The following is a 14,224-nucleotide window of genomic DNA, read 5'->3' as shown; positions in this document are numbered from 1 at the left end:
ATAGCCCTCAAAAGAGCCAAGACATGCACACACATCTGATCTGCAGGCAATGATCTCAACATCATTAGTTTAGTCTTGGACACACTCATATCACTATGGCACTGTATAGAGCCACTGCATCTCCTGAACGAAATCACTGACCCATCATTCCAAGAGACCCATCACACAATGCATGGATTTGGACGATCTGTCTGTACAACCCAGTACCTCACCTGGAGGATGAGGAATGTAAGGTAGAAAGTTTTAGAGAACCTTGGCCCTTTTGGGGCCCTTTCGGAGCCCTTTTGGATATATTGGACACCAAATATATCATATGCAAAAATGACCTTCCACCTTCTGAGTACAGACACTTCTGAGCTTAACGTTTCACCAAATGAAAGACTAAAACCAAGAGAGAGTACAGAGAGTACTGAACCAGGGCAAATGGTTCTACATACATAACAGAGCCACCTTCCTTGAACTGCAGAAACATTCTTAAGACCTTCCAGCCTCCACAGAGACTGTCAAATCCTGCTTCTCCACTCAGGAGGATCAGTTCAGCCAGCAACCTCTGAATGTTCAGCACATCCTTCTCAAGAATAAGAAGCTATTTTGCAGAAAGATGCATTTGAGTTCCCAAACAGATGTCTTCAGCCCAGCTATATGCAGTTAGTAGCTTGTCTTCATTTTGAGACACTAACACATGATGTCACAAGTTTTTTTTGTTAATTTTTAAGACTTCTTGGTTCTCCCTTATTAGGGCCCACAAGTAATAGCTCTTTCAAGATTACATGTAGGTAGATAACCACAGGTAACATCCAACACAGGTTCAGACATTCTGATCAAAGTGTGATATGGAGCAATTTAAAATAAGTGACATGGAAAACAGTAAGATAAGGGGGTTATGAAGGAGCAAGATATTAAAAACATTATAATTTTCAATGCCTATCACTGTATCATCTGTTCTAGACACTATGGGAGAAGCAAGTTTAAAAGAGAAGAAAACTTCATGCAACACACATGCCAAAAGGAGATATCAAAGCAGCCTTCCCAAAATAGGCTGGAGTTATTTAAACCTCTTTTCTCAGAGAAAACACAAGAAGAGCCTACTGGTAAATGCAGAAAATAAATCTCTATCATTTTAATCTTGCCAGTTGTGTTCAGAACACATTCTCAAGCTTAATGGTAGTTCTGCTACAGCAGAAAATGAGTTTTTCGCCAAGTTTTGGAGTATATTTTTGCAAGTCCTCGCACATTTGCTAGATTACCTTTTCTTAGAAGTACTAAGGAGAATGACTAGCACAGGGAGAAAGATTTTTCTTTTTTAAAAGGATGAGTTTAGTATTGCTCTGCATAAGCAGGTGAACATACCTTACAGAAGATTCCGCAAAGAATGATTTCTGCTCTCTGTGGGCAACTGTACAAAGGAAAGTCTAACCCCTCCCAAAAGCTATCACACCACAAACACAGGTATTTTGCTAAATGGCTTCCAATGAGGCAGCCTTGATTGCCCTGCAGAATATGGTGGGATTTACTCATATAGTTAAAGAAAAGTCAAGTCTATAGATCTACATATTTCAAGCACATAAGCAGGCCAAAAACTGCATAACCCACTGGAACCAGTGCCTCTTCACTCTTCTACTCATGAACAAACTCAAATAGTTTGCTTCCTATTCTAGCCTGTTGAATCAAATCAGGTTAACTCTATTTTCCTCAAGCACAGTTTTGTTTTTATTGTCACAACTTCAGAGATATGAACAGCAGAGAAATATGTCTAAGTCTAGCCATTCTCTTCAGTGGAAGGTCAGATTTTTCCAAATATCTAGTACTGATTCAGCCGTGCTCCTACTGAACTCAGACATACTCTAGAGACAGCTTCTACCAACACTAAGCACTTTTGGAAAGCCTGACCAGACCTATTTCACCAGTTCAGTGTCCTGCATATTACTACAGTGCACTAAAGCCCAGAGTTCTCATCAAGGCAATTCCCAGCAGTACTAAGAAGCTTACAGAACAGACTGTTCCTGCCTCTGTAATTTTATAGCTTGTACTTTTAACAATGGAAAACACAATATTTAGGTGGACCTGTGGGACAGAGCACAAGACTCCGCTGAATCTTATGAAAGGAGTAATATCATAGTTGTTTTGAGTCTTGTTTCTGAATGCAGTGCAGCACCATGTATTCTTTAGAAGCCTCTGTCCTCTGTAAATTCAAGCATCAGGGTATTAGTGAAATTCAAATATTTCGAAGACAAAAATAAGGATTTCCATAAAAGCAAGGCGTATTCTCAAATCCTCTCCTAGGAGAAGTTTTGAGATCTTTTATAACTACCCAATATTCAGAGAAGGAAATTCAGACTAGTAAGCACTGAACAAGATGAGGTTACCTATTCCCTCGTAACATTCTACAAGCCATTACAAGAAAACAGAAAAGGTGAAATATTTCTTTGCCACTGTAACCTGGTAAGCAAGGAATTAAGGAACTTTTCTACACAGTCAGAAGCCTTTACAAACCAGCTGCAAGACTGCAGAAAGGTACCAGACCCTTGGCCTCCATCCAGCCTCATGGACCAGCAGGGAATTCCTTAAGAGGAAACATTCAGTCACTCCCTGGCAGATAACATACTGTTCCAGGAACTCAGGAAAAGGGTATTTGGTGCAGCAAACAAGAAGCAGTTAGAGAAAGGGATGACTGTGTCAAGAGTCTAATTGTGCCAGAACGCCCAAACAGGAAAAAAATTGCATAACTGAGGTCTAATGGAGAATTGGAATATCTGACACAACTTGGATTTGTGAAGAAGCTTCTAGCTGAGACAGGTCAGTGAGTTGCAGTTAAGCCTACACAACATCCTAATTAGAAACTGTTCTTATGAAATATAAAAAGTGTATACACCAACGAATGTTTTTGTACGTTCTGTTAGAGGCCATATATTATATATGCCCAGAGTCGATATGCACCACCCCCTAACTGTAAAAAACCCAAAAGACAAACGCATACAAAACAAACAACCCCTCCTCCAAAAAAAAAAAAAGTCCAAAACACAAACCCCTACACATTTTCATTAAAGAGAGTGGTGATAACACATACTTCCAAAATTATTTTTACAAAACAGAAGCCTAAAATGAAGTGATGCAAATAGTTCAAGGTGGGTTTCACAAGTACGACCTTGGTGTACTACCTCTGGATTAAAATGTGGAGACCTTTGGTATTCATACTGTCACCCTCAACAGCTTTGCATAGGAAGTGAAGAATATTATATTCAGTAAAGAAGGCAGAAGGAATTTCAGTGAGAAGGAAGTAATTGTTCAAGTTGGAACTGTACCAAAACACAGGGGTTAACACACTAACACTTGTGGAAAGAAAAATATACCAGTACTATGAATTTCTCATGGAACAGAAGGTATTCCAAACCACAGTTTTATCTTTCTTCTAAAACAGCATACATTCCAGCAGCACAGTGTTTTCTCATGTGCAGTATCTATGGAATGTTTATTTTCCAATTTGGGAAGTGTAGGGCTAAACATAGCACTGCTGGATGCTCCTGCTCAGAAACTGAAGAGACTAGTAGCAATTTGGACAAGGTGCTGCAGTGTGGTGAAAAAAATGATACCGATACCATTTGGAACTGTTTGCGAGTATTACCACCCCATTGCTCAAGACAGAAATTTCTCTTGCTTTTTATGAAATACATCAAGTGAAATGCTAAGATTTTGGTCACCTAAATACTAGGCTTACAACACAAAAAGGCAACAAATGAACTTAAAAAATAACAACTAAGGTAAACAGCACTTGGAGGAGAAACTTGCTAAGTTTTTATCAGGACATGAAATATAGAAAATGTGCCTTTCCTCGAACTTTTTCCAAATACGTGCTGATAACTGAATTTGCCAGTAAAAACAGTAACAGAAAGAGGAAGTTCAGGTGAAGTAGAATATTTCACGAACAGATTTTTCATTCGTACTCACACTTATGAGCATGAGAATTCACTCAGCTGGTCATCCCGTATAAACAATCTCAACACTAGAACAGATACCCAATACGAACTGAAGTACACAAGTGTCAAAAGCACAAATTTAGTCAATTAACTATTTTTCTTAATTAAATTCAAAAAAGCAAATATTTTACCAAATTGTGAATGGCAGTGGAAACTGGAACACTGGTTCAACTTAGAGATCACTTTCTCTGAATTATTTCCTCATCTAAAGTACATGGCAAGAAACACAAAATAATTCTAAGTATAGTCACAATCACATTAATGGGAGACAGTTAAGCGATAAGAAATGCTTGGCCATATAGCAGGAATCATTTAAGTTCAGGCTGTCAGACAACTGAATAGTTACCCAAGGGAAAGAATGAAACGTGCTTCACCTGTGTCTTTTAAAAAGAAACAGTCAAAACAGTATTAATTGTTGTTCATTGTTTATATATTTAATGTAAATAAAGATAATCCTAGGGAAGTGAACAAGTGATTCGTGGATGTTTGACTTAATAAGCATGTACTGCCTTACGAAATACTACCCTGAGTCTGGGATGTTTACCAATGCATCTAATCAAGTCATATTTTGGAGAAACACTAATGCGCTCAAGATTAGAGTCAAGTCTTGGCTTTTTGACTTGTCAGTTGACCAGACAAATGACTTAAAACAATAGTAATTTTTTTACCCTTTAAACACTAGCTATGTATTTGAATTATTTAAACTATGAGAGTGACGTTCAGGAGCTGTCAAAGCTCAGGACACTGATTAACAAGAACAAACAGAAGCCAGAACATTCAGCAGAAACTCACTCTGTCACTCAAAAGGCAAAACAATTACTAAAATTTCTAAGATCAACCTCTCCTGAAGTTGGCCCACATTAGCTTTCCAACACAGAATTGGTGGTGTTTTGCAAGTTTACTTAGCTCTTGCAAAGTAGCCAACAGGTTTTTAAGAAAAGTAACCATAAAATCCCGAGATCACTTTACACATCCCTACATACACACTGGACAGTTTAGGCAATCATTTCTAATCATCTGTGTATTCTTTATTCAGGAGTGCAAAGAGTACCACAATCCTGCAACCCCAAACCTTCCTCCCACTTCAATTATCTACAAATTTTAAAGCTGTCAGAATGGTTCTTCCCTCCTGGTTTTCAAAGTCATGAGATGAATATTGCTGTCATGAGTAGTCAAAAATAGAACAAGAGAATTAGCATTGATAATTTAGTAGGTGACAGATGAGAGGAAACAAATGTACATACAGCAAAGTGTAACACATCCATGATTTTCTTTGGGACCAATTAATATTAGAATTGGCTTGCATACTCAATCATAATTCCACTGCTCATGAAAATGGGGATCTTATCTAATGAAAGCCAACAAGACACTTTTTTGATTTAATAAATAAGTACATTCTGAACTACAGCACAGAACAATCATTTTGTCAAATACTAACACCAGCAACAATATGAGACTTAGGGGCATAAATATTTGAGTATTCCAGATGTTCATTTTGTGAGCTGTATTATTAATGTCTCCTCCAAATGATGACGGAAGACCAGAAGCACCTAAGCTATGGCCTTACAACTCAGACTGCTAAGACAACTTCACCCATCTCTTCTCAGTACTTACCTGATGAAGTGACACTAGCAATTAGCAACAGGTACTCTTCACAAGTCACTTCTTTCCTTCCCTTATCCAGCCTCCTGTTTGCAGTTCATTAAAGCCCTTCCAACACCCAAGCAGGCACACTCTAGTCAAAGGGTATGTTCATTCCAGAATATGTAGTGTCTGTTCTCAAAGCGATGCTTGTGGGCTCATGTCCTTACCCTTGCATACTACATACACTAGCAATGCAGATGGAAAAACAGGGGAGTTTGTTGTTGCTGGTGGGTTGTTTAAAGAACAACCATTTTCTCATCTTGTTTACTTCTTTACTCAGTTCCCAACCATTATTGCTACAGCTCAAGGTACTGAAAGCAACAGTTTGTGCCACTATCACCTAACAAAGTTGGTGAGGTTGGGCAGAAGCCCTCCAGTCAGTATTCAGATACTGGGCAACAACTGCACACACCTTTCACACCTAAAAGCAAGCAAAATCATGATGATGTAGTAGCTATGAGATGGCAAGAGCCCCTGTGGAAATAGCAGAGAGCCACAGACATTGGTGTTGCTAGATTTCCTAAGTTTCTGCTCATGCTACACCACTTTATAGATATCTCCGCAGAACAGGACATCTGATGAAAGTATAGTAGGAAAGTTAAAGTTGACAGATTTTACAGCAATTGAGACATTTTTCTTGGTTTTCCTATTGCCTGAAATGCCACGTACAAGGGCATCAACTCATTCACTCAGATGAAAAGCTGCAGGATCTAAGTCTATGTTTGGAAGAGTATTACTCCACTGAAACAACATTCTAGCACCATCACCTCAAGCAGTATTGCAGAAATGGTCAGTAATACAAGAGAAAAAAGAAACAATGTTAAGGCAGCCCAATGACAGATGTGGTCCCAGCCTTATGCTACACACCACTCTGGAGATGCTTGGTTTGTTCTGCTTACATCTGTAAGAGAAATTAAATGACCACCTCTACTGTCCAACCATTATATTTAAGTACAGAAGTACTTACAAACTGCTTGGAATTATTTAACATCTAAAATGCTGGTTAATTGCTTCTTCCTGATGCAAGTCTTGTTAATATGGCATTAAACCCATACAAAGGCAGACTCACTGTCACCTGTAGAAAAGTTCTATTAAACAACAAAAAAAGTTCCCAAAGCATAGTCATAAAAAAGTATTTCTGAAACACCACACATTTCAATTACAAATATTTCAAGGCAGGCCCCTCAGTAGAGAATTAAATATGCTGCCATAGCACGCAAGTTATAGACTTTGCTGCTACTTTTATATTCAAAGCCAAAAACAGCAATCTGCTGTACAAACTAGCTAGTGTAAAAACACTAGAAGAATGATAACACTACATTTTGTTATTAAAAAAATAATGTCACTTCTATGTAAGCCTTAACATTTAGTTCTCTCACAAAACATCAATATAAACAGGTCCTTTAAGGAACATTTGAAAACCTGAGATAGGCAATCAACAGTTCAGATCTCATAAATGAAGTCAGGAGTTCAAGTGCCCTCAAAACAACATTTACTTCCACTGAAAAGTAAGTTCTGCTTGCCCTTGACATACTAACATCCCAGTCAGTATGAAGGAAGATAATAAGATCTGTCAGTTTCTGGAAAAACTTTTAACAAACAAGGCTTTTTCTTAAAGAGTTGTTTGATTTGATTTTGCCTGCTTTACCAAGTCTCCCAAGGGGTATATTTTTCTCCACTGTGTCAGTGGCCTGATAGAAATCCTATAACAGTGGAAGACTTAACCCTATCACAAGATACCATCTCTCCCTCTTAATGCAAAATGGAGCCAGGTTTACTACAGTTTCATTTTAAGAGATTACCCCTGAGAATCAAGTTCAGCTACAGTTTATGCCTAAAGTCCAGTAAATGAATATACAGTGTATCTTAAGTATATTTAAAAAAAAAAAATTGAATGGCAAAATGCAGCTGAAACTCCCCAGAGGAGATGAAAATGTTTTAGTAAATTTATGAAATATTAAGTGTCACAAATTTATGCAATGTTAAGAATAGCAAAACAACTCCTCCTAGAGTGGTTAAACATCATACCACTAAGTTAAACACCCAGATCCCCCTCCCAATTAACATTTTTGTTTGAAGACTAACTATTTAATTTGAAATTTCCTCTTGCTATGCCAATTACATTTTAAAACTTTTTCCTGTGAAATTTAAGTGCACTATCTTATTTTACGCACAAACAACCCAGAGTAGAAAAAAAAATAAATGTTTTTCTTGCCTCAGTACCAAGCACCTGGCAAGTAAATGGAAGGTTCCTGCAAAGCCTTAAAGGTTATTAAAAGCATTCCTCCTTTTCCCTGGGGACTTAAAACTCAGTTATTTTCATTCCTCCTTTTAAGCCTATGAAATGACATCATCTTTTCCCCTTTGATTTATACTTTATAGTATTTTTTCCGCATTGTTCCTCAATTTGCTAATTCAGTAATAAATAAAACTCCTGTTGTTTCCCATAATGAAATAATAAGAGAGGAAATGCCCAGTATTGCATGTTTCTTTACAAAACAGGATCATTCATTATCTTAATTACATATATTCTGTGCATAATTTTAATAATTTGCAATTTATTATTTGTTTCAGCTACATAGGTCTTTGACTTAACTTGTCAAATCTTTGAAAAATAAACTAACAAACTGCCTTGGAAGGATCTCTACCAAAGCACTGTGATAGAGTACAAAAGTAAGAGTTTTCTATTTGCTCATGGTTTATTAACTTCCCCACAAATAGAGCATAAGTCTACACTCAGGGTCAATTCCCTTCCTGGGCACGTGGTGCTCTCTAAACCCAAGGTAACTTTACACCAACCCTCTTACTGAACCTACATCTGGGCCTGTTGCATTCAAAAGATTGCTGCAATTATGTTACTTCCCTCTTGTAAAACACTATTGTTCACTCCCATGAAACAGCTGCAAAAGTAAGACCCTCTGTTCTAACACTTAAAGCCCTCTCCCTTTAGGACCCTCCCCAAATTTAAAAGAAATTATCAATCAGTAGTAGCAAAAGAATTGGTATTAAAAACCCGGTTTAACAAAGTCATTGAAGTTGACAACCATTCAGAACAGGACTAGGAGGACAAAAAGCATTGCCTGGAAAAAATGAGACACCTGTCCCCAGTTGCAGAAGCCTAGAATTACCCACATATAGAAGAGACTGCTGGAAATGCCCCTGGCTAAAGCAGGATCAGCTAGAGCAGGTTGTCCAGCACCACATCATCCAGTCGAATTTTCCATGTCTCAAAGAACAGAGACTCCACAACCCCTCTGGGAAACCCATTCCAGTGCTGGACCACACTCCCAGTAAAACAGTAGGGTTTTGCTTGTGTTGAGACAGACATCGATGTGGTTTAATTTGTCTGCTGCATTTTGTCCTGTCACTGAGTGCTACAGAGATGAGCCTGTCTCCTGCATCTTCATTCACTGTTATTATATATTCATACAAATTGATACACTGAGTATCAGAGAGTACAAACTGATACCCTCTGAGCCTTCTCTAGGTTGAACACTTCCAATTCTCTCAGCCTCTCCTCATATGCTCTATGAGGAGATGCTGATGCTCTAGCCCCTGTATCATTTTTGTGGTTCCTGCACTGGACTCCATTTAAATGGACACCATTAAACCTGTTTGCATCTTCTATTAAGGATCCCAGAACAGGACACAGCATTCCAGATGTGACCTCACCAATGCCAAGTGGAGAAGGAGGATCACCTCCCTCAGTTTTTGGAAATGCTCTTTACCCTGCAGCCCAGGGTACTGCTGACCTTTTTTTGCCACCAGGATTCATGCTGGCTCATGGTCAGCTTGTCCACCCAGACCCGAAGATCCTTCTGGACAAAGGTGCTTTCTAGCTTAGCAACACCCACAGTTTGCTGGTGCAAGGCGCTGTAACTCCCAAGGCACAAGACTTTGCATCTCCACTTCTTGAGCTTCATAAGATTTCTCTGCTCAATTCTTCAGCCTGTCAAGGTCCCTCAGCATGGCAGCACAGCCACCGGTTTATTAGCCACTCCTCACAGCTTTGTATCATCTATAAACTTGCTGAGGGCATCCTCCATCTCATCATCGGGTCATTAATGAAGATGCTGAACAGCACTAGCCCCAGTACTGTGCCCTGCAGTACAGTAGTCCAGGAGACATCTGGAAAGAAGCTAGTCAGACAGAAGCCCATGGGTTTACCTACTTTAGGTGCATGGACAGCAATTGCTTTTGCCATGTCATACTTGTATGATAGTATACACATAAAGATAAGTAAGGCTGCAAAACAGTAGTGCAAGGTCTCCATACAGTCATTCCCCACAGAGCAGGTCTTGCTTCTGGATGCAGATAAAACTTCCTGTCTGCCTAAATCAACAGTTCCTTCTAGGTCACAGTTTTCCCGAGATACCAGGAACGAGCACAAATACATATACAGTCTTCAAAGCTGCACGATCTTTCCAAGTTAAAAATTATGCAGCCCTCCTGCCATAAAATAAAACAGGTCAACTTTTGGTTTTCATTTTTGTATTTCTAGGAAGGCTCTAATTTCCTTCTTCTGAAGTAGTCATGACATAGGATCACATCTGTGTACAGCTAAATCCACAAAAGGCAATAAATTCTGTTGTGACATCGTAAAGCAAGCATAAGTCTAACATTTAAATAGGGCAAATTGCACTGTTACCCACATGCTCACATAACATAAAATTTTAAGTCAAGACAAATTCATCCAGAGACCTTCTCTAGAGCTGAACTGAACAGTAACACAAACTTTTTGCTTACAAATGACTACATCCATACTATTCCTCCTCATCAGTGTCTACTATAATCAGGCAATCAGGCACAATGTTTTCTCATGATCTTTCATCAGTTCATAAAAGAGATCGAACTCAATTGGGACTGAATGTGGCAGGAGGAACTGCATTATTCGATAACAATTTTAGTGGAGGACTTGCTTCCTCCTCCATAGGAGCAAGGAAGACACTAATAAGCAACCTGCTTCATAGCAGGGTGCATAGTAATAGGTTGAACTTCACAGGCTTCACACCCATTTTGTTACTTGAAAAAGTCACAGAAATTTCTTACCTGCAACAAATGACTGCTTTACAGGAGAGTGCCAAGTCCAGAAAGCTCTGCCTGACTTCAAATGAAAGGGCATACTTCAGTGTGTGGCCATCAATAATCAGGGCAATATCATTTTCCTTGCCCAGTGACTCCCCCAGACTGGTACAATGTTGAGTCAGAGAGGCTCTTGTTGCCTGAAGAATAAACAGAAAGAAATCATGTTTCTTCATAATATAAGAATAGTGCATCCAAACTACAGCAAGGCATCTCCAGACTATGCAAAAGAGCTCAGTATACGTGCACGCAAATCAGCAGAGACATAAATTTGTGTTTTTACAGGACCTCGTGCATAAATATTGATTTGTCACAAATCAGCAAAAGTTGCCTCCACTTGCTTAGGAAACCATGTCTTGTTTCAGTGCAGACTCCAGCATCTCCACTACACAGTCCTGTATGATGCATGTGCCCACAGTACTTGGCATACATCCTTTTCAACTGTAGCACAAATGAATTAACTTTTCTGGGCCAAACAGGTGGGAGGAGGATCAGGCCACTTTCACACAAAGTGGAGAGAAAAGGGGGGGGGGAGGGAAAGAGGGAAAGTTGCTTTGCAATTCATTTTCTCTCACCCCACTCACTGATACAGTAGTCAAAACAAACTCACTCTGATTCACAAGAAAACTAGCCCCAAACTGGAGAAAAATTTACAGATTAAGTTAATGAGTATGACAGACTGCCCAATTCAGCCCTTTCAGACTCAGACTACCTTTTGCACCTTCTTCATTACAAGAATGACCACATTATTCCCTGTTTCCCCATTAAAATGTGAGGGATTAGATTTATGATTTCATGACTGTACCTGAAAATTTAACACAAAGTAGATGACTGTGCTTAAACCATTAGAGACCAATGCTGGGAAAACAAGAGTATGTCTTCAGGGAAAAAAGCTGTTTTATCTAGTTCAACAGTACTATGGTGAACTTGCCACCGGCTGCTGCATGAGAGGAGCCCCAAAGAGAAGATACAAGGACTCCCTGAAACATCATCTCAGCCTTGGCCATATTGATCAACATAACTGGTCTACTCTGGCCTCCAGAAAGGAGGCCTGGAGACACACCATCTATAACACTGCTGCTTCTTTTGAGAACGCAGGCAGGATCACTCTCGAGGAGAAAAGACAATGCAGAAAGAATTGTGCCTTGCAGAATTTACCACCTAAGGAGTCTTTCTGCTGTGCCTTTTGCAACCAGACATGCCTGTCTCGTATTGGCCTTTTTAGCCACCAGCGCACTTGTAACAAACGTGGGTAGAGCCCTTCCCAAATCTTCGTTCGCAAAGCCCAGTCATGATTCTATAAGGAATACAGTTTTGGTAATGTTATCAATAATAAAATTTTATTCCAAGAACTCCCACCCCTGGAAACTTAGAGTATCATTTCTTTGTCTTTACTGCTTCCTCTCAGTGTTGCTCAAACATTTTTCTTGCTCTCAAATGCAGAATTAGCCCCCATCCTTTTCCTGAAGGCACCCACAGGATTAAAAGCTCCACTGACTATTTGAAACCAAGGGAGTCAGTCCTTGCCCTTATTTCCTGTCTAGCACTTTGGGCACTTCAAGGGAAACACCCTCATTTTTCACCTGATCCAAAGAAGTATGAAGGGCCACAGCCTAACCACTCTCTCCCACAGCAGCAGAGGAGAACCCTGAGGGCAAGTTTAGGAGGGTTATTCAATATCCATCATCAGTTGCTCAAAAGAAAAAGTCACATGGCAACAGCAAGACTAATAAAAGGTAACGTTGCTCATCAGATGAGATTACTACTATGTCCACAGCTTATTATCATAGCTATGCACAAGCCTCATCCAATTCATGCCCCAGTCATGGAACTTATTCATCTTATATATGATTAGTAACAAGGTTAATAATACCTCAAAAGGCTATAAATTAAGAATTACAAATTGGGCACTTAATCTAATCAGCATTTTGTAAAACTCTTAATATACTCATCTATACACCGGGCTAAATTACAACCTAATAGTTTATACAGTAAAAAAGCATGAATTATTATTTCTGTTTCTTCCAACTACTTACAAATGCTATGTTTTAAAAACAAAAACAAACTACTGCTCCTGTAGGCCACTGCAATTAAGAAGAATAAACTAGACCTCAAACTCCCTGGGTATACATATAATGAAGACTTTCTAAGTAAGCAGAGGAACAAACATTCAGAAACCACGGGCAACTATATCCTTTTGTGGGCAACTCATTACTGGAAACTAGAGTAGAAATCTCTGCTTTGATACCTAGCTTTTACTCTGTGTTTGACATCAAGGGATAAGTTTCTTCAAGTCACATCAAGCAAAACTAAATAAATCCTTTACTAAAACAAGCATGGTGGAGTAGAAATCACAGTAATCTTAAGAAAGTATCTGGATAAACTCAGGCCTGTGGAATACCCCTGCCTTTTTACTGAGTACCCATCAAGTATAAAGGGAAAGTCTGTCAGGAGTTTTGACAAAAACGGAGTATTAGAAGCAAATATTACAAGCATCTCACTTAGCCATAATAAACTTTGTTTTCCTTCCCTCAAGATTTTCTTTAGACATACAGAGCATCCAGTTGCTCTGGGGAAGCCTAGAAAGGTCCCTGTCAATCAGACCTTATTGTACTGGCATGTGAATTTCCAACAAATACTAAAAATACACAGTTTTAAGTAAAAGTCAGAAGGCGCAAAAACTGAAAAGTCCATTGGTTTTGTAGCCCTGATTCAGTGGGCTATTCCAATAAACATGGACACTTCATTAGCCAGGAGAAGACATGTGCACCTGCTTAAGCTGTCTGTTCAATCAGAGCAACACCATCAGTTTAGAGCTTCACTATGGCCTAAATACTCATAAGACCACTGAGCTTCAGAGCACAAACATGAAAAAAAAAATCAATCACAGAACTCAAACTGAAGAAGATAAGGAAATTAGGTTTTAATTTATTTTTATTCTACTTTTGCACATTTGACATGATTGGGGGCCTTGTTTCTAAAAGTATGAACAAGTCTGACAAATGCATTTACGGGAAATTATTATCGTCTCTGTGCTTGGTTTAAATTCAAGACATGGTGCTATATTCCATAATCAACTCATCTCACCTGCTTTTCCTGTTTGTTTTTCCATTTCCATTTTAACAAGTCATAACCACAAATACAAACCTTGAACAGAGCATTTACTTGCATTACCGCCTTAAAATAAACTTTCAGATCTAATTGTTCTCTGTGTGCATAGTTTCCATCCAGAACACCAAGTAACATTATTAGTACCCTATTATAAATCTTCATAGCATAGTATAATTTGTTGACAGGCAGAAAACAAAAACATCCTGAAGCAGAATTTGTGGGGTCTTTTCTCTGGACTGCACTCTCAGGGTCTTTAACAAACCTTCTGATGGCATGCCTGTATAATCTCACTTTCTAAAACCTCAGAAAAAACCCTGCTGAGCCCAACTCTGTATCTGAATTACGAAACTGGCTAACAAAGTTTGGGATTTCCCAGGTTATTATTTTGTAGGTTGACAGAGCAAACACTAATA

General features: G+C 38.9%; 1 protein-coding gene across 1 annotated transcript in view; it reads right to left on the bottom strand.

The window, feature by feature from the left end:
* LOC113991089 (phospholipid-transporting ATPase IB) overlaps positions 1 to 14,224 on the bottom strand; it is a 178,825-nt gene that overhangs the window by 47,675 nt on the left and 116,926 nt on the right. The window contains exon 25 of the mRNA XM_027727165.2: positions 10,668 to 10,840. Within this exon, the coding sequence (XP_027582966.2) occupies positions 10,668 to 10,840 (173 nt within the window). The remainder of the gene's footprint in view (positions 1 to 10,667; positions 10,841 to 14,224) is intronic.

This window comes from Pipra filicauda, unplaced genomic scaffold (assembly GCF_003945595.2).
Source record: "Pipra filicauda isolate LSUMZ 115617 unplaced genomic scaffold, ASM394559v2 scaffold50_size3627746_pilon, whole genome shotgun sequence".
Lineage (NCBI taxonomy): Eukaryota > Metazoa > Chordata > Aves > Passeriformes > Pipridae > Pipra > Pipra filicauda.
This window is presented reverse-complemented; position numbering and strand designations above follow the sequence as displayed.